The following is a 26,627-nucleotide window of genomic DNA, read 5'->3' on the forward strand; positions in this document are numbered from 1 at the left end:
TTCAGATAGTTCCTGACTATGGAACTGAACTTCTCCAGGCCGAGGGACTGACAACCTCAAATTCTACGACTTTAAGGGTGATGGACTGATTACATCGTCTTCACATCTCTACTGTTCCTGCCTACTTTCTGTATTCGACTGAAGAAGCCTACTGTGTAGGCGAAACGTTTCGGAATAAAGTTGTCTAACTGTTGCATATGTGTCTTACCTAACAACCTGTCGGTATTGTATACCATTTTGATGTTCATCTTGTCAGACACTGCAACACGTGGCATCTTGGTACAGAAAACACCTTGGACAAGCTTTTCAAGTGAGAAGGGTTGGATCTGAGAGGGACATGACCTCTCAGTTGCCTCTCACTACTACTACTACTACTACTACTACTACTACCCTGCACCTCTCCTTCCGACAGTATTTAAGTCTCCGCACTGTCGCTTGATCTTCAGATAGTTCCTGACTATGGAACTGAACTTCTCCAGGCCGAGGGACTGACAACCTCAAATTCTACGACTTTAAGGGTGATGGACTGATTACATCGTCTTCACATCTCTACTGTTCCTGCCTACTTTCTGTATTCGACTGAAGAAGCCTACTGTGTAGGCGAAACGTTTCGGAATAAAGTTGTCTAACTGTTGCATATGTGTCTTACCTAACAACCTGTCGGTATTGTATACCATTTTGATGTTCATCTTGTCAGACACTGCAACACGTGGCATCTTGGTACAGAAAACACCTTGGACAAGCTTTTCAAGTGAGAAGGGTTGGATCTGAGAGGGACATGACCTCTCAGTTGCCTCTCACTACTACTACTACTACTACTACTACTACCCTGCACCTCTCCTTCCGACAGTATTTAAGTCTCCGCACTGTCGCTTGATCTTCAGATAGTTCCTGACTATGGAACTGAACTTCTCCAGGCCGAGGGACTGACAACCTCAAATTCTACGACTTTAAGGGTGATGGACTGATTACATCGTCTTCACATCTCTACTGTTCCTGCCTACTTTCTGTATTCGACTGAAGAAGCCTACTGTGTAGGCGAAACGTTTCGGAATAAAGTTGTCTAACTGTTGCATATGTGTCTTACCTAACAACCTGTCGGTATTGTATACCATTTTGATGTTCATCTTGTCAGACACTGCAACACGTGGCATCTTGGTACAGAAAACACCTTGGACAAGCTTTTCAAGTGAGAAGGGTTGGATCTGAGAGGGACATGACCTCTCAGTTGCCTCTCACTACTACTACTACTACTACTACTACTACTACCCTGCACCTCTCCTTCCGACAGTATTTAAGTCTCCGCACTGTCGCTTGATCTTCAGATAGTTCCTGACTATGGAACTGAACTTCTCCAGGCCGAGGGACTGACAACCTCAAATTCTACGACTTTAAGGGTGATGGACTGATTACATCGTCTTCACATCTCTACTGTTCCTGCCTACTTTCTGTATTCGACTGAAGAAGCCTACTGTGTAGGCGAAACGTTTCGGAATAAAGTTGTCTAACTGTTGCATATGTGTCTTAGTATATGTGACCTTCGTGTAGTTGATAGGCTTTATAAACCCCATTAAGCAACCTGAGCGGGTCCTAATATGACTAAGATCCGCGCTAGGAGAAATATTACTATTCACCCTGACAAACAGAACGCCACCTCTGTTTAATGCCATTCTGAGTTGTTCATCTTATACCCAAGAAGGCTCTGCTCTGAGATGAAATAAAAAATTGGAATATCAAATATGTACAATGCTTTTTTAGATGTTTACTATGGTGGAGGTGGAGGCAGAGTTCGGGTGATTCCTTCTTGTATTACTCGCAACATAAATATGCAAAAACAACTTAGGTACATAGACTTCTTCCATCACAGCCCACACACACACACACACACATATATGCAAAACAACCACGGGGGGAGTTGAGTGATAACTCTAGGCCTTTCGTGTTGCAGGCAACACATCAGCTTGCAGTGTTGCAGAAAAGAGGAGGAAGTCCAAGCAAATACGTTCAGAGGAAGCATCTTTGCTCGGATGAGGGAAGAGGGAAGCAGTAGAGGATAAGTGCTTTCGTGACTACTCACATTATTAAGGAATATTGTTCCTTGGCTGTGTAATTAGTCTGAAAAAGCTTCATATTCTTTCACAGTGGTTGTTTGCATATTCTGGAAATCACCTGTTTACTGTGATCTTATTGCCCATACACACACACACACACACACACACATACCTTTACACACATACACACATACACACACACACACACATACACACACACACACACACATACACACACACTGTATGCATATATCTCTTTATATATCTCATATATCTCATCTTTGAGTTGAATGTTATTCAACTCGTTCTTTTTTGAACGGACAATTGATGTCGTTCTAATTCATGACATGATTGACGATTCTCATTATATATTGTTGTAATGATATAACGTTCAAAGTTGTGAAGATATAATCGACATGATTCGTTTTCTTTCATTGAAATAATCCAGTTTGATTGTTTATCAGTTTTAAACATCGAACAATATCTCATGATGATACTCTTAGGTCATTACATTTTTTACACCTATACTGTTTCTTGCGCAATGTGCTGTAAGCCGTGTATATCAAATGTAATTGGTGGTTACAAGAACAGTAGTTAGTGTTGATAACCACAATTCACTTTTCTTATTGTGTTTCAAGTCTTGAATGAATAATGTCTCCAGCGCTTGAAGAACCTCGTGTAAATTAACGTGAAAATTATTGCCTTCTGATTATTAGTTAATGTCTATATTTACTGACAAAATTTGAACGTCAAAATTGAACAGCTGTTTTAATATTGATAAAATTATCAGTTCGGTAAGTCTTGTGTGCCTTCTCTTTTTCATTTTTTTTAGTCTATGAAAGATTGTTTGGTTTTATGGTTGGGTGGTTAAGGGGGTTTAAAACCTATTAAATACACGAGGTCATGAAGACTGTTTACCATAAGAATGCTTTAATCCCTATAAGAGGAATTAAAGTAAGCTTTCAGTAATATATATAAAAGATAATGCAATAAAACGCGTGATTGCAAATATGAAAAAAAATTACCACAGTGAAAATAGGAAATAAAGCCTGAGCGCTTTCATGTGTTTACATATCTTCAGAGGATGTGTGTAAGCACATGAAAACGCAAAGATTTTTATTTCCTATGTTCACTGGTAATTTTCACACACACACACACACACACACACACACACACACACACACACACACACACACACACACACACACACACACACACACACACACACACATAATGAGAGACGTACACCTCTCTATATTATCCTCGTGGATTTATGAGAGCAACTGTAGGTTTAACAAAAATTCTGTATATAAATATTATGCAGAATATAAATACTTCATTATTTAGAGACAGCAAGATACTCGTACACCGATTTGTGAGTATTTTGGTGTGTATATACACTGAATTGATCTCACCCTTACTGATTGAATTGTATATTTGCTGAGATTTAAATGTTCATAAATGTTTCTTTTTATAAGGAAGGTATGACCTTGGTTTGAATCCTCTGTTTACACAATTATTGTTTGCACTGCTTAGTTTACAAGCAATTAACTATCCTACTGCATCCCATTTACTGGCTAAGAGCTGTTATCCTACACAAGATCATTTCATAGGCCAGCGCTATCTCATTCATTTGCGCTACCACTGTCTTATATTACGATCCTTAACAGCTGATTAATACCCAGATACCTATTTACTTTTAGGTGAACATGGGTAGCAAATATAAGGAGACTTGCCCATACATCTGAACACAGGATATATGTACACCGTGAAGCTTTTGTCTATCGTGTATATATTTGCTGAGCATTTATGTTACTCCCTGTTTAACGGATTAAAGTATTTTTCATTGGTGGTAAACAGTTTGCATGCAGTCTTAATGACCCTCGGGTAGTTGATAGGCTTTAAGCCCAATTACCCAACCAACTTCTGAACCAGCCTAGTAATCGATCCCAGGTCCTTTTGTTTGTGAGCCAAACGTCCTGCTGTCACTAAGATACAGGTCTTATATTAATCATCTATCCGGAATTCGTCATTTTAAGGATCTTGACATCCCTCGAAGCATCAGACCAGATGAAGTCTGTGAGCCACTCACCTCAGGAATACTGACCTTGCCCACCCACTCAACACACTTTCCCTCACCCCTATTCGTGTTTTTCTCTTGCTGTATTTATACTGAACCGTTGCATATACGGTCACATCACCACACTGCCGAGTGTTTATATGCCACTATAGTAGTGGTGAAGGACATGAGTATTTTATGTTTCCTAGGTAAGTGGAGAAAGATGCGTCGGTATGCGGCTGTCAAGACCGCAAGTGACCACGCCTTCTCCACCTCCTCCCCCGCTGTGGGAGGAGCAACAAGGTGGAACATCATAAATGAAAGTAAATTTCACGCCCAGGAGGCGTGTAGCTATTCCTATTACAGTCACTTTAGTAATAAAAACTATAAAAAATCACGTTGAAACGGAAGAATTGTTAATATTGGGTTGTAAATATAGCTGAGATAGAAGGTATGCGTTTGTGTGTGAATGAAGCCAGTGTGTTTTAGGTCAGACGATTGTAGGGCACTGGGAGGGGTCAGATTGTCGCAGTGCAGACTAACCAATCTGTGTGCTTGGGGCGTGACAAACTTTATTCTCTGGATGACCAATAAGGGATAAAGACTAGAAAGGAAGTTTCTGTCCTTACAACAACATCTGTTCTCAGCCTTAGAACATCTCGATTGCGCGCTTGCGTGTTCCCCTCCCTAGTTTTTGCACCTCAGGTCAAACTTGTCGAGCAGAGAATGTGTGACACAGAGAAAAAGTATCTGAACATGGTAGACGAAGAGAGACTTGAAGAAGCCAGTGTAGTGTGTAGCGACGGGCAGGGTGGAACTGATACGGAGCACCCTCTCCCAGCCATATTAATGCCCCTGTGAGTATGTTCATGTATATTGCTATAGCAGTCTCTTAAGACATACTAAACTGAATCCTTGAAAATCTTGATTTCGTAGGTCCTAAAGTGTTAATTTGGCAAAGTCAGCAGGGCGTGGCCCTTGTCCTCTAATGAGGTACGGGTGGGTCATATGGCCTCGTAGGAGGTTGTAGGTCGGCCTTCCATCGAGGCCATATGGAGGGGCTGTGAGGGAAGAGTTCTGGGTCGCCGTAGCAGGGTCAGTGTTCAGTTGGTGGCTGCCGGGATCCCACGTAGCCATCATGTATCTCCACCCAAACAGGTAAGAATTAACGCCACCACGAACAGTTACGAAGAATACATAACCTATTTTCCCACCACCAGTGCTCCACCACCCCACCATCGTCAAAATTGATCTCTCCTGCGTATTTCAAGATGTCTGAATAACGAGTGCCTTATTTTCCTGTGCTAATGAACCCAAACAGTGAAGACTTTGGACTGTGAGTGAAGGAGTAATTAAACCGATAGTGTTTACACAGAAGTAAACAAAGATGGAATTCAGATATCAAATTATTAAAGATCCAATCCTAATGTGTTTGAAAATAATAATCAGATATATAAATATTTTCTGGAAAGGACTAGACCAAAAATGTTCTACAGGTCAAAATACCCACAGAGTACACTGTCGAAAACGTTTAATGCTCAGTGGAACTTGTCGCGTCAGCGGTAAACAAACAAGTGTGCAATATGGGATCATTTGAGGCTGGTGGCAGGTATCTCAGACAAGGACGCCGCGGGGGTAGACCTGCTGATGAGGCTACCGGCAGGAAGTCACGCCTTTGCTGCCTCGTTGAGGCGACATTGTCCTTGGTATTTAGCAAGACCACTTAGTACTGTTTGACGCCTCCCAGTATCACATCTGAGAGTCAGTGCTACAGCCGGAAGCCGCGGTGCTACAACCCGAAGATAGTGCTGTAACCGGAAGGCAGTGCCACAGGCGTAAGTGGCAGTGCTATAACCGTAAGACAGTACTATAGGGGAAAACTATTGTCTCAGTCTGGAGCCACGCTATCACCACCGGAACCCAGTGTCACAGAAGCCACACTGTCACAGCCAGAAGCCACACTGTTTAGGCATCAGAGGTTTTCACTATTGTTTGACGGCTAGTTGCTACCAAAACGCTAAATATGTAAGTAGATGGCATCGTCATACCGACGGGATATTGATAATTCAAGACGTAGATGTTTCCAGTTATTACTTTTGTCTTTATCACCCGCACGTCTTGTACCAGTGATATTTTTTTTAGGTGAGTTTGAAGTTAACTAAATTATTATCAGGCAAGAATGACCCCCGTGTGAATCCGTGTTGTGACGAATCATATGGTCAACAAAGTGACTTTGTATTATATCAGCTGTTATCGATTCTAATTATTTACACCTGTTGCGAGCAAGCTTATTGGGCGGGAATTTGATGGTATGGACTCGTCCCTGATTTGAAAATAGGAATTATATATGCCGTCTTCCCCATAGTCTTCATGACACACGTTTGCAGTGGTACATTGTTAAAGCTGGTTAGCAACTCTCTAAGTTCTCTCTTGCATTCTTTAGTACTCTAGAAAACAGCTTGTCGGGGCCCGGGGAATTATTTAGCTTAATACCTTAATTACCACATTCACTGCTCATTATTGGTAAGCTGTCCAAATCTAGTTTTAAGTGAGCTAATTTTTTCCCTGGTCTTCTACACTTGAAAGACTCCATCCAAATTTGTCTTTGATTACATGTAACTTTAATTTTGTAACTAATTTTGTACGAACACATTGGTCCATGAGGCTGCGTTTTCCGTTTTAGCCTCATATTCATCCATTTGAAATTTTTATTTCTTTGTGGAGAATATATGTTCCTTTGGCATCTTGTACAATATTTTGAAAAAAAAAAAATATTGGTGGTTCTTTTCGTTAGTTTGTAAGATCATCGATAGAATCAATAACCACGTAACCCCTATCAAAGCTAGACAGGTACTGAATCTACGTGATACTCTGCGGAGTGAAGATCCGGGACCTTTTCCACACTATGCTGTCATAGTACCAGTTAATGTTTAAAGTTATAGATTTGGGATCACTTGAGCCAGGCTCTGCCTTGATCTCTAGATTATGGTTTAAAACGAAAGACACGTAAGCAAATACTAGGACGTATTAGAAAACGTTTCGGTCCTGGGACCTTGATCAAGGTCTCAGGATCGAAACGTTTGCTAATAAATATGTCGTAGTGTTTGCTTATGTGTCCTTCTAAACCAATTTGTCGATATCTACTACCAAGATTTATACTATCTCTAGATATGTAAGATGAGGTGAATCATAGAATTGATGAGGGGAAAAGGGTGAGCGGTGCACTTAGGAGTCTGTGGAGACAAAGAACTTTGTCCTTGGAGGCAAAGAGGGGAATGTATGAGAGTATAGTTTTACCAACGCTATTATATGGGTGTGAAGCATGGGTGATGAATGTTGCAGCAAGGAGAAGGCTGGAGGCAGTGGAGATGTCATGTCTGAGGGCAATGTGTGGTGTGAATATAATGCAGAGAATTCGTAGTTTGGAAGTTAGGAGGAGGTGCGGGATTACCAAAACTGTTGTCCAGAGGGCTGAGGAAGGGTTGTTGAGGTGGTTCGGACATGTAGAGAGAATGGAGCGAAACAGAATAACTTGAAGAGTATATCAGTCTGTAGTGGAAGGCGGGGTAGGGGTCGGCCTAGGAAAGGTTGGAGGGAGGGGGTAAAGGAGGTTTTGTGTGCGAGGGGCTTGGACTTCCAGCGGGCATGCGTGAGCGTGTTTGATAGGAATGAATGGAGACAAATGGTTTTTAATACTTGACGTGCTGTTGGAGTGTGAGCAAAGTAACATTTATGAAGGGGTTCAGGGAAACCGGCAGGCCGGACTTGAGTCCTGGAGATGGGAAGTACAGTGCCTGCACTCTGAAGGAGGGGTGTTAATGTTGCAGTTTAAAAACTGTAGTGTAAAGCACCCTTCTGGCAAGACAGTGATGGAGTGAATGATGGTGAAAGTTTTTCTTTTTCGGGCCACCATGCCTTGGTGGGAATCGGCCAGAGTGATAATAAAAATAAAAAACTCTAGATATATACTAGGATCTCCTATTAATCCTTTTTTACTTATATTTTTGTCTTTATTTTCCTTTTTGTAATTCTTTAAAATTGGTTTTTACAGGATTCATGTAGGTATCAAAGTCTGAGTTGCTAGAATAGAATTAAGTCTATCAACGAAGTTACATTCCTGTGGTTGTCACAAAGATTCAACTGAAAATGTCTAAAACTCTCAGTATCGCGCCGAAAAATATATCAACAGATGTTTTATAAACAAACATAAATTATACATACTCAACATTCTACTCATAACTACGAGTGCTGTGGTCTATCAGTTCGATTGATCACCCATGACTGATAAGATGGAAACGTCAAATATAAATTCTTTCGTCTTATTTGGAGTTCCACGATGATTCATTAATTTTATAGCACTCTAACGAAGGCTCGTTGACTTTTAATTTACTCTGACGAATGTTTAGCGAATCAGTGAATTGCGTTTTTGTTTTCGATTGATGGAATTTAACGTTCATTGGCCTTTCATACGTGTTTAGCATTCATTAAATAATAAAGTTTCAATCGATGATCATAATTAATAAAAAATTGCTTTACAAGGCGAGCTTTGCATCATTATAGACTAAATCTTTAAATTAGTCAGTCTTGTAAAGAAATTCGTCCCATGTTGTGTATGCAGCGCAGCTTCCTCTAGTTCATTGTATTCATAATGATAAATATGACCTTTTTAATTTATTGTAGATGTTTTTGAGGCTGTCTTGAAAGCTAAAATAACTGCTAAATTCCTTGTTATTGTTGAATTGTTGTGTTTAAAGTTTATAGACTCCACCTGCTGAATACTCCACACGTTAAACTTTTTTGTGAAGTATATACCAATAACCTGCACATATGAGAGAACTTTACGACGACGTTCAGGTCCGACTTGGACTATTTATAAATCAAAGTCACACTAGCATAAGAGAGATAGGTTAGGTAAGGTTTGTCAGGAAACAGGACAAGTGTTCCCTGACGCGGGTCTAAGACAAGAGAGGGAGCCAGTAGGTGTGCTGGACATTATCAAGGTTCTTGATAATGTGAGAAATCAGGAAAGTGCTGATGCTTCAACCAAACCAACTTGGCTTTGGGGTCTCTCAAGGAAGTGAAGCAGTGGTTCATGCAACAAGGGCGTATATCAGCAACCTGCCTGAGGACAATGCAGTGGTAAAATTAGATTTCAAGAACGCATCTCCTGAAAAGAGACGTGTTATTAGGAGCTATACAAAAACATTTCCCTGGTCTCTTCCCTTTTGTTTCAGCTGGATATAGCAAGGAATTAATGCTCCTGTTTGGAGAGCATGAAATCACATCATCAGAGGGTGTCCAGCAAGGGAATCCTCTGGTACCATTTCTCTTCTGTATAGCGGTTAGGGAAATCACAGTCAGACTGACCAGTGAGCTAAACATCTGGTTCCTGGATGATGGCACACTAATAGGTACAAAGGAGTCCCTTCTAGATGATCTTACGCAGGTGATGACACGGGGACAGGAAATGGGTCTCATCCAAATGTGAAATCTCAGCCAGTCAACAAGTGATAGATGCAGTGAGATTAAAACTACCAGGAGCATCAGTCATTGCCCCCACAGATAGCTTCTTGCTTGGAGCACCTCTGGGAAGCGATGCCACTGACACAATTCTCAGGAAGAAACTGGAAGAGTTGAGGAGAATGGAACAACGAATAGGCAGTCTTGACACCCACGATGCCTTGTACCTTCTCACAAAGTGCTTGAGTCTGCCCAGGTTGACATATTTCCTAAATGTGCACCTTCATATGATTACCCTACACTGCACGAATATGACAGTATCCTGAGGCAGATTTTTACGAAAGTACTTAACCTTACCCAAGAAGATCGGCAGTGGAACCAAGCTACACCTGCAGTCGGGCTAGGAGGCATTGGTGTCCGCAAGTCATCACAGATTGCACTACCTGTTTTTCTGTCCTCATGCGTTGCATCCAGAGGGCTTGTAGCAGCAATTCTCCCTGAACATCTTAGGGACAAGATTGGAGTCCAGGACCAAAAGTTCATTGACGGAGCCATGATCTGGGATAATCTAATGGGCTCTGAAACCAGACCTGCTCCCCCCAACAACTACAAACAGTCGCACTGGGATGGCCCGATAGTGGAGAAAATAGCCTCAACAATGCTTCAGAGTGTGAAGGATAGAGCCCGCCTCCTGGCAGTGAGAGCTCCTCATGCAGGGGACTTTCTGTTGGCTGTTCCCAGCTCCAGCCTTGGCACATGCCTCGACCTACAGACCATCCGCATTGGTGTTGCCCTTCGACTTGCCGCCCCTATTCTCGCCGAACACAGGTGTATTTGTGGCAGTGAAGCAGCAGACCGATTCGGGTACCATGGTCTTGTGTGCCATAAATCCGAGGGAAAGATTGAAAGACATGAGGAGGTTAATAACATTATCAAGAGGAACCTCACAACAGCCGGATGCCCAGCAGTAAGGGAGCCACCCCAACTATGCAGATCTGATGGCAGCCAGAAGCGTCCAGGTGGTATCACCCTTTAAGCCTGGACAGCCGGCAAGCAGGTGGTGTGGGACTACACATGTGCATCTTTCTTGGCTGATACCTATCTCCAATACACCAGGAAGGAAGGAGGGGCAGCCGCCAGCTTCAGGGAGTCCCAAAAGTCTAGAAAATATGGAGAACTTGCCCATCATTATGTGTTTGTTCCCATAGGTTTGGAGACCCTTGCTCAAGGGGAAAGAATGCATCTAGGTTCCTTAACGAGCTAAGCTAAAGACTCATCAGGGTAACTAGGGATACCAGGGCAGCTAGTTTTCTGTTCCAGCGACTCACCGCTGCTGTGCAGAGGGGTAATGCCTGCTGTATTTTGAGCACACTCCCCAACTCTGAGGAACTGAACGAGATTTACACTTTATAATCAGTGACAAACACGTAACAATATGTACTAGACATCTCTTTCTCATACCTTACATATACTGGATTTGCCATCTTTATATCAACAATATATCTCTTAAATCTTTTGTAACATACGTAATATTATATATATATATATATATTAACTGCTTTGTAAACGTCTAGATATCTTAATAGTTAAATTATTTTTATAGCTCCTAAAACTGCACTTGGTAATTAGTTAAGCTCCCAGTACACATTACTGCGGAAATGAGCGTTAAGTATTACAAGGGTAACTTAAAAAGTATTAAGTAATTATATCTCTTTCAAATATCACTTATAGCTGGCTGAAATATTGCTGGAAACCCTTAACAGTATATTGATGACTTGCGTGTTTTACGTTAAGTGTGTATAGTTACCCCAGCAATTAAGTAATTTCTTGCCACACTACGAATATATTGATGATCTGCGTGTTGTAAGTAATGTGTAGTTATAACAAGTAAAGTCGTGTCACAGTACAAGTCAAATATGTGAATATAGATGTTGAATAATATTTTAGGTTTAATTAATTTAAAATAGTTTTACGAGGATGACACTTATCTGTTATGATTAAGCAAGTTTAGTTGGTAATGAAGTTTCAAGCCTATCGACTATAGAAGGATCATTATGGCTAAACGTAATTTGGTAACCACCACTTAAGAATACCTTCATCCCTTAAACAGGAATTAACGTAACCTCACTGTATATAAACGGAGAGGCATACACCTCTGTGTATATACTTTTGCTATCACTGATTGTTACTGCTGTCGCATTGAAATCACTAGTTGTACGTTACACTAATCATAGTAATAATGAGCTGGCTATTTGCTCTGTTCAGAGATTATAATAATTATTTGCATTTAGTGAGGCAGTTCAAAATTAATTTGTTAGTTTGTATTGCTGTTTAAACACACCTTAGTTGGTTACGATGGAAAGTGGGTCGTCATGTGCCTGAGACAGGAGGATGGCAAGAAAAGTAGTGAATGTACATGCCACTTTGTATAGGCTTGCGATAAACGGAGACACATAAACCATACCACGGGTGGGATAGAACCCGCGATCAGAGAGTCTCAAAACTCCAGACCGTCGCGTTAGCCACTGGACCAGCTAGCCACAGTAAGATTCGTCCAACTAGGTATATTTCTACACCATAAGAAGGTTAGCATAGGCACAACTGTGACCACAAATGCAGTCGTGTCATTACGATTTCGTGAGTTATGTTAACGGCTTTGAGGGAACTTGAGCTAGAGTTCGTCACGGCCACGCTAGCTGGAGATTCGTCTGTAAAAGCTTGCATTTGTGGTCACAGTGGTGCCTATGCTAACCTTCCTATGGCGTAGAAATGTACCTAGTTGGACGAATCTTATTGTGGCTAGCTGGTCCAGTGGCTAACGCGACGGTCTGGAGTTTTGAGACTCTCTGATCACGGGTTCTTTCTCCGCCCGTGGTATGGTTTGTTTGCAATCGTGTCATTACGATTTCGTGAGTCATGTTCACGGAAACACACAAGTCTGTATATGTGTTTTCTGAATCAGGAAAGATGAATTATGTCTTCTGACTCAGTTTTTGTTATATGATGGTGCCGTCAGTGGTTTAATATTCGCTTACGTACCATCATTGAGGCGAGAACTTTGGATAGTTTACAGTATAGGATGGAGTGGTACAATAATCGTTTTGAATGGATACGAAAATAGACCTGCCTGGCGTGAGCTATTAGTGCTGCTGCATTATTCCTTTGTTCTTGTGTAAGTTTTTCACCTAGTCTTAAAAAATAAAGAATCACTACTTAACAGCGTCGTTTTTTGCAATACGTGGTGGGGGTGGCGGAATTTTGCTTGTCAGGAGGAATTGGACAATTTCGCTAGATGAGTGTTGTCACTGCTTAGTCTTATCCTACGGCACACAACTTTTTTGTCCATTCTGCCTCTTGTTAATCACTAAGTCAGTATTGATCGTACTTCTGTAATCTTTAGTGCTGGAATTTAATGCTTTTCGACTATCAGGCTCATTAAGATCTTAATTTTCCTTGTTTGTAGCTTCAAATATGCTTGTGTCTAATATGGATTTAAGTATACTGTTCCCATGGTATAAAAACTTAAGTATACCTCCTGGTGTATACTCGTGCTGGAATTTGTCCTGTAAGGGTGTTTAGACTGAAGTATATCATATATTAGGTGCGGCTTTTGGTTAGTTTGTTTTTGAGGCCCTGGCCTGTGTTACACATCTCAGTGATACAACATCCCTCATTGTCTCCTCCATCATTTGGATATCTGTAATCTTCCATAGTTTTACACACTGATGTACTTAGATGCTAATGAGTGCCTGTAGCAGAACATTAATTAAATATCACGAGAATGCGCAAATTCTTTTGTGCCTCCATGCTATGGTAAATTTTTGTTTGTGAGAAATTAATGTTTCACCATTAAAGGGGATGTGCTGGAAAACGTGATTATTTATATATATATATATATATATATATATATATATATATATATATATATATATATATATATATATATATATATATATATATATATACACTATTAACACATCGGCCGTCTCCCACCAAGGCACGGTGGCTCGAAAAAGAAAAACTTTCACCATCATTCATTCCACCACTGTCTTGCCAGAGGTGCGCTTGCACTACAGTTATAACAATGCAACATTAACACCCCTCCATCAGAGTGCAGGCACTGTACTTCAAACTCAGTGTATATACACTGAGTTTGATTTCTATATTAGGACTTAAAAATGAACTGGTGCCTTAAAGACTGGCCCTCGTACAGTAGATGGGGTTTAAACTTAACGCGTTAACTTTCAACTACTGTATTGCATTATTTGCATCGGGTAATATACAAATCAATGTTAGTATTGTAATAGGCAGAAAGTCGTGACTAGTAAATGTGTTGAATGACCTACACTGACACGAATGGAACAAGTGACCTCAAGCCTTTACTGCCTAGTTCCTGTTACGAGGTTTGCGACTCAGCTCCTGGCCTCGCCTCTCGAATACTTACGAAGGGCCATACACTTCGTGGCCTTACACCTCTCGACTAATTACGAACGATCATACACTATGCCTGACCTCATGAGATCAATCCTACTTACTCTTCAAACTCTTCAGACTGTGTTGGACTCGCCTTGCACCACTGCATCACGATCGTTCCTCTAGTGTGCTTGCATATAAATAACGTCAGTGGTTGCTTAACATTTTTGCTAAGCCAAAATGCAGTCGAATTAACGTGGACATTTAAGCTGCTATACATCTGGACGCTAATATCAAGAACATCTCAGTTCCTAAAATATTAATTATAGCTCTCGGTCTGTATACACTGAGATATACATCTCTCTGTATACGGGCTTAGAAATTACTCCTCGTTCGAGTCATTCAATGCAAGGAGTGGTGGAGGCTCGATCCTTCAGTCCCTAATCGTGAGAAAATGTGCTATTCTCGAAGCCATGTTATTGTACTACGCCTTTCGGTGTATTTTTTTTTTTTTTGAGTAATAAACATCTCGAATATCTCAGGGTGGATAAACAGTGGTCTAAGTCATTCCTTGAGAACGCCTCATTCGATCAGCTTTCAATTTTCATCAGATCTGGTGGCCTGGTGGTTAACGCTCTCGCTTCACACGGTGAGGGCCTGGGTTCGATTCCCAGCCAGAGTAGAAACATTGGACGTGTTTCTTTCCACCTGTTGTCTATGTTCCCCATCAGTAAAATGGGTACCTGGGTGTTAGTCGACTGGTGTGGGTCGCATCCTGGGACACTGACCTAAGGAGGCCTGGTCACAGACCGGGCCGCGGGGGCGTTGACCCCCGGAACTCTCTCCAGGTAAACTCCAGGTACCTAAGGAAAGGCTCATGTAATTACCTACTGACATGTTCTGGCGACCTCTAGTCAGTTTTATAAACCCAGTTTATAAATGGTTTAGAAAAACAGACGAGTTGACAAATGAGACATTGGCGCAACATATGAGCATCTTGTCTAAGAGTGTTATGTCCAGGAGAGTCATGTCCAGGAGAGTCATGTCCAGGAGAGTCATGTCCTAGAGTGTTATATCCAGGAGAGTCATGTCCTAAAGTGTTATATCCAGAAGAGTCACGTCCTAGAGTGTTATATCCAGGAGAGTCATGTCTTAGTGTTATGTCTAGGAGAGTCATATCCTAGAATGTCATGTCCAGGAGTCATGCCCTAGAGCGTCATGTCCAGGACAGTCATGTCCTAGAGCGTCATGTCCAAGAACTTCATGTCCTAGAACAGTGATTCTCAACCAGGGGTAAACATACCCCTTGGGGGGTAATAAAATACAGGACAAGGGGTAAATATTTATGTGCTATTTTTTGGTAAAACCCGAATATTTTTTTCCTGACCTTGTTTTTCTGTCCCTTTATGATGGCGATAATTTTTTTGTATGAAAGTAAGGGGGTAAATGGAGAGGGGGTTAATGATGGAGGTAACGTTGAAAATTCCTGTCCTAGAATGTCCTGTCACTGCCCCTGGGTATGTTCTGACCTTTTTCTTGGTTCACTGTTTCCTAGTGTGTCGCAACATTTTATGTAGTGAATCACGATCATTGAACTCGGGGATACCCCTCCCTTCAAGAATGTTCCTAAACCCGTAGGGAAATAGGAGGCCATCAGTTTTGATCTAAGGGAAGGGTGGCTTCAATTCATGGATCAAGAGCCCCTCATCATTAGATGCTGTTTACCAATAGTAGTAGTCGTAGTAGTAGTAGTAGTAGTAGTAATAATAATAATAATAATAATAATAATAATAATAATAATAATACACGGTTCTATGAAAGATGAGGTGAATCATAGAATTGACGAGGGGAAAAAAATGAGTGAGTGGTGCACTGAGGAGTCTGTGGAGACAAAGAACTTTATCCATAAAAGCAAACAGGGGAATGTATGAGAGTATAGTTATGCCAACGCTCTTGTATGGCTGTGAGGCATGGGTGGTGAATGTTGCAAGAAGGAGAATTGGAAGGCTGGAGGCAGTGGAGATGTCATGTGTGAGGGCAATGTGTGGTGTGAATATAATGCAGAGAATCCGTAGTTTGGAAATTAGGAGGAGGTGCGAGAGTACCAAAACTATTATCCAGAGGGCTGAGGAGAGGTTATTGAGATGGTTTGGACATGTAGAGGAAATGGAACTAAATAGAATGACTTCGAGAGTATATAAATCTATAGTGGAGGGAAGGTGGGGTAGGGGTCGACCTATGAAATGTTTGAGGGAAGTTGTAAAGGAGGTTTTGTGTGCCAGGGGCTTGGACTTCCAGCAAGCGTGCGTGAGCGTGTTTGATAGCAAATGGAGACAAATAGATTTTAGGGCTTGACGTGTTGTTGGAGTGTAAGCAAAGTAACATTTATGAAGAGATTCGGGGAAACCGGCAGGTCGGACTTGATTCCTGGAAATGGGAAGTACAGTGCCGGCACTCTGAAGGAGGGGTGTTATTGTTACAGTTTCATAACTGGAGTGTAAGCATGCCTCTTGGCAAGACAGTGATGGAGTGAATGATGAAAGTTTTTCTTTTTCGGGTCACCCTGCCTTGGTGGGAAACGGCCGATGGGTTAATAAAAAAAATAAAAAATAATGAATATCAAAATTGTATAGAATACCGACAAGTTGGTTAACAAGACACATAGGCAACATATAGGCATCTATATTTGAAACGTTTCGCCTACGCAGTAGGCTTCTTCAGTCGAGTACAGAAAGTAGGCAGGAGCAGTAGAGATGTGAAGACGATGTAATCAGTCCATCACCCTTGAAGTTGTAGATTTGAGGGACTGACAACCTCCAATCTACATTTCCAGAGTGATGGACTGATTACATCGTCTTCACATCTCTACTGCTCCTGCATACTTTCTGTACTCGACTGAAGAAGCCTACTGTGTAGGCGAAACGTTTCCAAATATAGATGCCTATATGTTACGTATGTGTCTTACATTAAAATAATAATAATATATGAGCTATATGACCCGTACGGGTCATATAGCCCCTGGGAAATGTTAGATAGGTTCGATACGAGGAAGGGAAGAATGGCCCCAATGGTTCTAAGTAGTTGTGCCACATTCGGCTACGAACGCTGTCCTCAGCATAGATTCCACTGTAGCGACCAAGTGATGCGGGCTTTGTATTATTTTCCAAGGGCCCTTGATTGCCTGTATACTGGCGAAAGACTTGATTTAAAGAATTTGAGATACCTTTTTTTATTGAGATCAACCTTGATTGCATCCCATTCCCCATAAGGCTGTATGACCCCTACTGGTTTAGCGTTTTCCTGTAATATAATAATAATAATAATAATAATAATAATAATAATAATATAATAATAAAATAGTAATAAAGCTGACCTTGTCCTTGGATCAAACCTGATTAGCTCACATTCTCCAGACTGTCTGACCCCAATGGGTTTAGCGATTCCCCATGATTGTACTAGTCACTACGGTGTGCGTTACTGTCTGCAGTGAACATCGCCTCACAGTTACTGGTAGTGTTTTATTCGTCGGGGAATAAGCAGTGTCTAATGGCATGGGGCATAACCAGATGAGAGAACCTTTCGTTTTTTCATCCTTGCCCATAGGTGACATAAAGTAATCGTTAATGTAAATAGAAGTCGACAGTTGTTTTCAGCAGGTAAATTCGGTGTGGACTTAAAAAAAAAAAGTCCTTTACTATCTGTCTTTATTCCATGTACTTCCATGACCCGTTCAGTAACCTGCCCCATCAAGGTCCCGACACCCCATTTAGAAACAAAGTACGTGTACTGTTAGGTAAAATTTGTCAGGAAACAGGACAAGTGTTTTCTGTCGCGGGTCAGTCATATGATGACCCGTCGCTGGAGATTTTGATCATCTGACCAAGACCTTCCACTGGCTTACCCCTCCACCCCGTTAAAAATTATGGTTATAATTATAAACATTTCATGATACAACGTGTATTTTTCTATGTATATATCACTTCATGTTTTTTTGCTCTATAAGAGGATGGCACGAATAGGAACGGGAAGAGCTAGCTTAGGATAGAGCAGGTTGGTTAGTTGAATGGTCTTTGAGCCCGAAATGCCTAGGCATGCTAGTGGCCTTCTTTGTAATTTTTTTTATATTTTATTAAAAAAGTACATCACAGCACATAAAAATAACAAAACAAGCCTTATCTGTCAACAAATGTAATAAGTTTTCCATGGCCATATAATACCACATACAAATGTAATAATTATACATCATGTAACAAATATTATCTAAGGAAAACACAAACAGTAACCAAAGTAAGGAGAGAATTGATACATACTGCCGTACTAACTACAGCAAAAGTAAAACCAGATATTCTGTACTATGACTGAACGTTATAAGGTACTAATACTTTATAACATGTAAACTTGTAAAGCTTACCATTGTAAGTTTTACAGGGAAATAAACATTGTCATTGTCATAATGGACTATTCAAAGAGTCATTAAATCTGGATGTCACCTCTTCAGTCAAAAGTATTTTAATCACAAATCTGAGGCTATTGTGATTAAAGTAAACTTTAAGATATATCCTCCACTAGTACATACAGTGATCTTATTGTATATGCAGCAGGAGAGATAAACTAATCAAAATATATACAAATTGGGTAAACGGGAAGAGATGAGTAGGAAAGGTCTAACAAGAATTACAGACTTGAAAACGTTTGAATGGAAATATATGCAAGGTTTACTCCGAAGATGTGTGCTTAAATGCACGTAATTGCTCAGGTGCTATTGTTGTTTTATATTTCAAAATTTCATTAAGTTATTTCCGTTTATTATTATTATTATTATTATTATTTGCAGGTAGAATATTTTGTCATAATCTCAGTTCCATAGATAGCACTCCAGCATGTTTTTGACCAGGTTCTGAAACTCAAATCGAGTACAGAGTACAAACCCCAGATTTTTTCTAGAGCAGCGGAGTCAGCAGGTAGAGGAAGTGGGAATATTGATGTCAGTCGACCTATCGTTTAGAGAACACACTTAAGCCAATGCCGCCAAGGTCAGGAAAATGACAGGATGGATAATGAGAGCTTTCAAAAACAAGAGAGAGGCCACGCTGACGACGGCGCTCTTCAGAGAACTATCTTCAAGGCTCGACGCGCGTTAAGTGCTCTGTTCCAGGGAATTGAAGCTATACTCCCATCCCTTGAAATGAACCTGATTATCTTTCATTTCCTAGGCACTGTGTGAGTCCTATGGGTTTGAGGTCTGCGCTTCTTGCTATGCAAGACGAATAAATATCCTAGCCAGAAAATATACAGACATTAATTACAGCAGCAGCCACTAAAATATTTAATTAAACTGGGAACGCATCGATGCATTAGAATTTGTTCGCTGCAACAGAGAATGGTGATATACCTGATAATATACACATGGAAGATACTCGAGGGCCTGGTACCGAACATTACAATGAGGGGAGAAATACGGAAGGAAGTGTAGAATAAGCCCAGTGTAGGGCAGGGGTGAACTAGGTACAAAAACAGTGGTGCACTAGGTATAAAAGTAAGGGTGAATTAGGTGCAAATAGAGAACATTGTCAACATATGTGGGTCACCACTCAACCTGCTAACAGTAGTTGTTGTAAATGTCTAAGGTTTTCGTAGGTGGTGCTTGTTCAGCCAGGCACAGGTGACGTGTGTGTTGACTTCCTATATATTATCACACTGGCCGATTCCCACCAAGGCAGGGTGGCCCGAAAAAGAAAAACTTTCACCATCATTCACTCCATCACTGTCTTGCCAGAAGGGTGCTTTACACTACAGTTTTTAAACTGCAACATTAACACCCCTCCTTCAGAGTGCAGGCACTGTACTTCCCATCTCCAGGACTCAAGTCCGGCCTGCCGGTTTCCCTGAATCCCTTCATAAATGTTACTTTGCTCACACTCCAACAGCACGTCAAGTATTAAAAACCATTTGTCTCCATTCACTCCTATCAAACACGCTCACGCATGCCTGCTGGAAGTCCAAGCCCCTCGCACACAAAACCTCCTTTACCCCCTCCCTCCAACCCTTCCTAGGCCGACCCCTACCCCGCCTTCCTTCCACTACAGACTGATACACTCTTGAAGTTATTCTGTTTCGCTCCATTCTCTCTACATGTCCGAACCACCTCAACAACCCTTCCTCAGCCCTCTGGACAACAGTTTTGGTAATCCCGCACCTCCTCCTAACTTCCAAACTACGAATTCTCTGCATTATATTCACACCACACATTGCCCTCAGACATGACATCTCCACTGCCTCCAGCCTTCTCCTCGCTGCAACATTCATCACCCATGCTTCACACCCATATAAGAGCGTTGGTAAAACTATACTCTCATACATTCCCCTCTTTGCCTCCAAGGACAAAGTTCTCTGTCTCCACAGACTCCTAAGTGCACCACTCACTCTTTTTCCCTCATCAATTCTATGATTCACCTCATCTTTCATAGACCCATCCGCTGACACGTCCACTCCCAAATATCTGAATACGTTCACCTCCTCCATACTCTCTCCCTCCAATCTGATATTCAATCTTTCATCACCTAATCTTTTTGTTATCCTCATAACCTTACTCTTTCCTGTATTCACCTTTAATTTTCTTCTTTTGCACACCCTACCAAATTCATCCACCAATCTCTGCAGCTTCTCTTCAGAATCTCCCAAGAGCACAGTGTCATCAGCAAAGAGCAGCTGTGACAACTCCCACCCTGTGTGTGATTCTTTATCTTTTAACTCCACGCCTCTTGCCAAGACCCTCGCATTTACTTCTCTTACAACCCCATCTATAAATATATTAAACAACCACGGTGACATCACACATCCTTGTCTAAGGCCTACTTTTACTGGGAAAAAATTTCCCTCTTTTCTACATACTCTAACTTGAGCCTCACTATCCTCGTAAAAACTCTTCACTGCTTTCAGTAACCTACCTCCTACACCATACACTTGCAACATCTGCCACATTGCCCCCCTATCCACCCTGTCATACGCCTTTTCCAAATCCATAAATGCCACAAAGACCTCTTTAGCCTTATCTAAATACTGTTCACTTATATGTTTCACTGTAAACACCTGGTCCACACACCCCCTACCTTTCCTAAAGCCTCCTTGTTCATCTGCTATCCTATTCTCCGTCTTACTCTTAATTCTTTCAATTATAACTCTACCATACACTTTACCAGGTACACTCAACAGACTTATCCCCCTATAATTTTTGCACTCTCTTTTATCCCCTTTGCCTTTATACAAAGGAACTATGCATGCTCTCTGCCAATCCCTAGGTACCTTACCCTCTTCCATACATTTATTAAATAATTGCACCAACCACTCCAAAACTATATCCCCACCTGCTTTTAACATTTCTATCTTTATCCCATCAATCCCGGCTGCCTTACCCCCTTTCATTTTACCTACTGCCTCACGAACTTCCCCCACACTCACAACTGGCTCTTCCTCACTCCTACAAGATGTTATTCCTCCTTGCCCTATACACGAAATCACAGCTTCCCTATCTTCATCAACATTTAACAATTCCTCAAAATATTCCCTCCATCTTCCCAATACCTCTAACTCTCCATTTAATAACTCTCCTCTCCTATTTTTAACTGACAAATCCATTTGTTCTCTAGGCTTCCTTAACTTGTTAATCTCACTCCAAAACTTTTTCTTATTTTCAACAAAATTTGTTGATAACAGCTCACCCACTCTCTCATTTGCTCTCTTTTTACATTGCTTCACCACTCTCTTAACCTCTCTCTTTTTCTCCATATACTCTTCCCTCCTTGCATCACTTCTACTTTGTAAAAACTTCTCATATGCTAACTTTTTCTCCCTTACTACTCTCTTTACATCATCATTCCACCAATCGCTCCTCTTCCCTCCTGCACCCACTTTCCTGTAACCACAAACTTCTGCTGAACACTCTAACACTACATTTTTAAACCTACCCCATTCCTCTTCGACCCCATTGTCTATGCTCTCATTAGCCCATCTATCCTCCAATAGCTGTTTATATCTTACCCTAACTGCCTCCTCTTTTAGTTTATAAACCTTCACCTCTCTCTTCCCTGATGCTTCTATTCTCCTTGTATCCCATCTACCTTTTACTCTCAGTGTAGCTACAACTAGAAAGTGATCTGATATATCTGTGGCCCCTCGATAAACATGTACATCCTGAAGTCTACTAAACAGTCTTTTATCTACTAATACATAATCCAACAAACTACTGTCATTTCGCCCTACATCATATCGTGTATACTTATTTATCCTCTTTTTCTTAAAATATGTATTACCTATAACTAAACCCCTTTCTATACAAAGTTCAATCAAAGGGCTCCCATTATCATTTACACCTGGCACCCCAAACTTACCTACCACACCCTCTCTAAAAGTTTCTCCTACTTTAGCATTCAGGTCCCCTACCACAATTACTCTCTCACTTGGTTCAAAGGCTCCTATACATTCACTTAACATCTCCCAAAATCTCTCTCTCTCCTCTGCATTCCTCTCTTCTCCAGGTGCATACACGCTTATTATGACCCACTTCTCGCATCCAACCTTTACTTTAATCCACATAATTCTCGAATTTACACATTCATATTCTCTTTTCTCCTTCCATAACTGATCATTTAACATTACTGCTACCCCTTCCTTTGCTCTAACTCTCTCAGATACTCCAGATTTAATCCCATTTATTTCCCCCCACTGAAACTCTCCTACCCCCTTCAGCTTTGTTTCGCTTAGAGCCAGGACATCCAACTTCTTTTCATTCATAACATCAGCAATCATCTGTTTCTTGTCATCCGCACTACATCCACGCACATTTAAACAACCCAGTTTTATAATTAATGAAAGTTTAATTTATGCCTAATATAGAAATTAAAAATAGGTGTACAGGCGACTACAGCTTTGAAGCATATAATAGTAATTTTTAAAAGGGTGGACTGGTAAGCCAGGGAAACTTGGATGGCCTCGGTCAAAAGACCAAAAACTCCAGTGGCAGGCCATCATGTGACTTAGACCCGCGTCAGGAAATACTTGTCCTATCTGACAAATCTCGCCAGACTTGACCGACTACAGTCTTAATGACCCCTTGGGAGTCGATAGACTTTAAACCAAACAATTTATTAATGTATATTCATTAATAGTTTACTGTAAACACTACTCAAGTAATCGTCATTGTTAGTTTACAAGTCAGTCGCAGTATAAATAGCCCTGATTCAGTCGAAAAGGCTTTAAATTTAATAAAGTAACCAACAAACTATTAAATTCAATGGTCAAATCTTCTTTTCGTGACTAAAAATGGTGTCGGTGATAATATTTTAAAATGAGGCTCCAATGCCTCTTAAATGACCAGTAATTCTTGCTATCAAGACATAACCTTGACATCTAACTGAATAAATTAAGCTAATAAAAATTCCACATGCAACACGATCTTCAGAATTTATTATCACTGAACTTTAATATTATATTCTACGATTGTAAAATGATAGAAATGGAATTATTTACACATACACAAATTTACAAAAAGACTTAATAATAGTCCACGACAGACTCAAACACTGAGTTTCTATTTTTATTGTGTGGATAATTTGTGAATAGTTCTAACCATGGTAGGGTTATATATATATATATATATATATATATATATATATATATATATATATATATATATATATATATTATGTATATATATATATATATGTCGTGCCGAATAGGCAGAACTTGCGATCTTGGCTTAAATAGCAACGCTCATCTTGCCATATAGGACAAGCGAAAATTTGAGTATGCAATAATTTCGCCAAAATCATTCTGAACCTAACGAAAAAAATATATTTCACTGTGTTTGTTTAAAATTAAATTATTGTAAACAAATCTAAAATATATTTAGTTTGGTTAGGCTAAAATAAATTACTCTTGTTATAATAAGGTTAGGTAAGTTTTCTAAGATTCTTTTGGTGCAAAATTATAAATTTTTACATTAACATTAATGAAAAAAATATATCTTTAAACGCATAAGAGAAAATTTTAGAAAGGACTTAATTTTAAATGAGTTCTTGCTAATTGATCAGTTTTACAAATTCGGCACGATATATATATATATATATATATATATATATATATATATATATATATATATATATATATATATATATATATTTGTGTGTGGCGTGTGTGTATCTATTACGGAGTACTGTAAAAAACAATATTTATATAAAATAACGCTCCATATATCATGTCCTTTTCCGTGTAGTATACTGAACGTGGACGTGTACTATTCCATGTAAGCGAACACATTTTTTTCCCTGTAAGTCAGGCAGTGGCCAGGACAGCAGCAGATGAGAGATGTGTTGAGTTCAGTACCAGACGGATGGCCACGGGATGAAGCCATCGTGTTTGGTTGGTAGTTTGAGTAGGTAATTTTGGTAAACTTCTTAGCGTACTTTATTTTGTGTATTTTCTGGTGCTCTCATGTTTATTTGTAAGGTATGCAGAGGCCTGTTTATGCGAGAGTACTGTATGGTGTTTTGCCTGCTGGTAATTAGTCTACCAAGCAGAAATGAAGAAGGGGGGGGTGTATGTCATGGAGCCTCCTTGTTCATAAATGTTCATTTATTTTGTTTAACTCATTAGTAGCAGTGTGCTGTGAATTGAAGTGAACTGGAGTGTGGTGGTTTTTTTGTTGTTGTTTGTTTGAGTAGATTGTAAGTTGTATGTAAGTACCTATTATATATATTTTTGTATAGGTGAGTTTTTGTGTCCTTCCTTATACAACGTTAATTATTTGCACTCATGCTTAATTTGTATGAGTACATGTTGGCCCAAGGTTTGCTGTTCTCAGAGTAATTTTATAACCCCTAGACAGCAGTATAAGTAGCCTTTAGGAGCCAGGAATTTTATTTAAGTTACGACATCAGAGTAGTAATATCATAATATATACACAGAGATTACTGTAGTGCCTAACTTAATGTTTAAAAGCAATCTTGATAGTGTACAGATAAATTGCAGCCTTATTGACCCAACTGCAATCAGTATGTTTTAAAACATTAACAAACTGATAATTAACCTATGTTTAAGAGAGTATGGGAACGAGGGAGAACGTGGGAGTGGTCATCAAGTTTGCCATCACTGGAGGGAGAAAGTGCTGTGAGTGGGTGGGTGCCACTTTTTTGCCACTGGTGACGCCTAGGTGGGTGCCACTTTTTACCACTCGTGACTCCTAGTGTCTTTAATCTTAGCTACTTGTTATACCTCTTCCCTTAAAGGCTGCACGGCTCACCTGTAGTCAGTACCATCATAACCTGTCTTTAATCGTGTGTGTGTGTGTGTGTGTGTGTGTGTGTGTGTGTGTGTGTGTGTGTGTGTGTGTGTGTGTGTGTGTGTGTGTGTGTGTGTGTGTGTGTGTGTGGAATAGGGGAATATGGTTATGTTTAATTCTGGAAGAGAGTAAGCTAACAGTTGGCTCGCTGTTAAGGTCTTGTAGGTATGTTACATTTGGAAGATATACGTTTATCCTTATCTTTTGTAAGATGACACTTGAGCATATACTAATGAAGTTCAAATTAATACAAATTTAGTTACTGTTTACAGAAATCAAGACAAATAAGGCAAACTGATTTTAGAAACTACTGTACAGTTTAATTAACTGTATTTTGATAATGTGAAAAATCACAAAAACGATTGGAATGTCAATTTTTTCACTGTGGTTATTTTGCATATTGTGATATTTATTTCCTATGTTCATTGTGATAAAATACCACAATGAACATAGGAAATAAAACCAGAGCGCTTTCATGTGTTTGTGTGGAAGCGCTCAGGATTTATTTCCAATTTTCACTGTGGTATTCTTTTCATTCATTTATATATATATATATATATATATATATATATATATATATATATATATATATATATATATATATATATATTATATATATATATATATATATATATATATATATTATATATATATATATATGTATATATATATATATATACATTATATATATATATATATATATATATATATATATATATATATGTAAAATTTAGTAAACAAATACAGTAAATTAAATTGTACATACTCTATAAAATCAGTTTGTCTTGTTGACATACGGTCTTGATTTCTGTAAATTTGGGAGAAATGTTTAATTCAGTTCATGCTCGACTAAACACAGTCGATGTTTACGCAAGACAAGAAAAGGTGGAAAGACAAGATATCCTTGAGGCACTGCGGAGTCTTGGTCCTCAAGAGCACGCAAGATCTGGTCGGTAAGACCACGCCAGACCCAATCGTCGAGAGAACTGATATGGTCGTCAAGACCATGACTCATCTGGTCGACAAGATCACCCCAGACCTGGTCATTAAGATGGAAACTTACCTGTCAAGAACACACCAGGCTTAGTATTCAGTGCCACATCAGACCAGGTGGTTAAGATCATTTCTGAAGATCAAGAATATACCTGACCACGGTCTGGTTGGTCTTCAAGATCAGGATTAACTCGCCAACACTAAAGATAACTTAGATGCCAAGACCATAGTCAAACTGGTCACTAGGATCACATTTTAGAGCCACAAAAAAATAAAGTCAAACCTTCCATATGTCTAAAATACATTGAAGCTTAAT

General features: G+C 39.9%; 1 protein-coding gene across 5 annotated transcripts in view; it reads left to right on the forward strand.

The window, feature by feature from the left end:
* Window positions 1–26,627, forward strand: part of LOC128702204 (proton channel OtopLc) — a 217,358-nt gene that overhangs the window by 31,946 nt on the left and 158,785 nt on the right. Inside the window, exon 1 of one of the 5 annotated variants that reach the window (XM_070102787.1) lies at window positions 4,747–4,967. The exons of 1 other annotated variant lie outside the window; for it this stretch is intronic. In XM_070102787.1, coding sequence (XP_069958888.1) covers window positions 4,837–4,967 — 131 coding nt within the window. In that variant the 5' untranslated portion in view covers window positions 4,747–4,836. Of the gene's footprint in view, window positions 1–4,746; window positions 4,968–5,217; window positions 5,269–26,627 lie in introns of those variants that run through there. 3 more of the 5 variants (XM_053796332.2, XM_053796335.2, XM_070102788.1) reach the window with 3 other exon arrangements.

Source organism: Cherax quadricarinatus, chromosome 83 (genome assembly GCF_038502225.1).
Source record: "Cherax quadricarinatus isolate ZL_2023a chromosome 83, ASM3850222v1, whole genome shotgun sequence".
NCBI lineage: Eukaryota > Metazoa > Arthropoda > Malacostraca > Decapoda > Parastacidae > Cherax > Cherax quadricarinatus.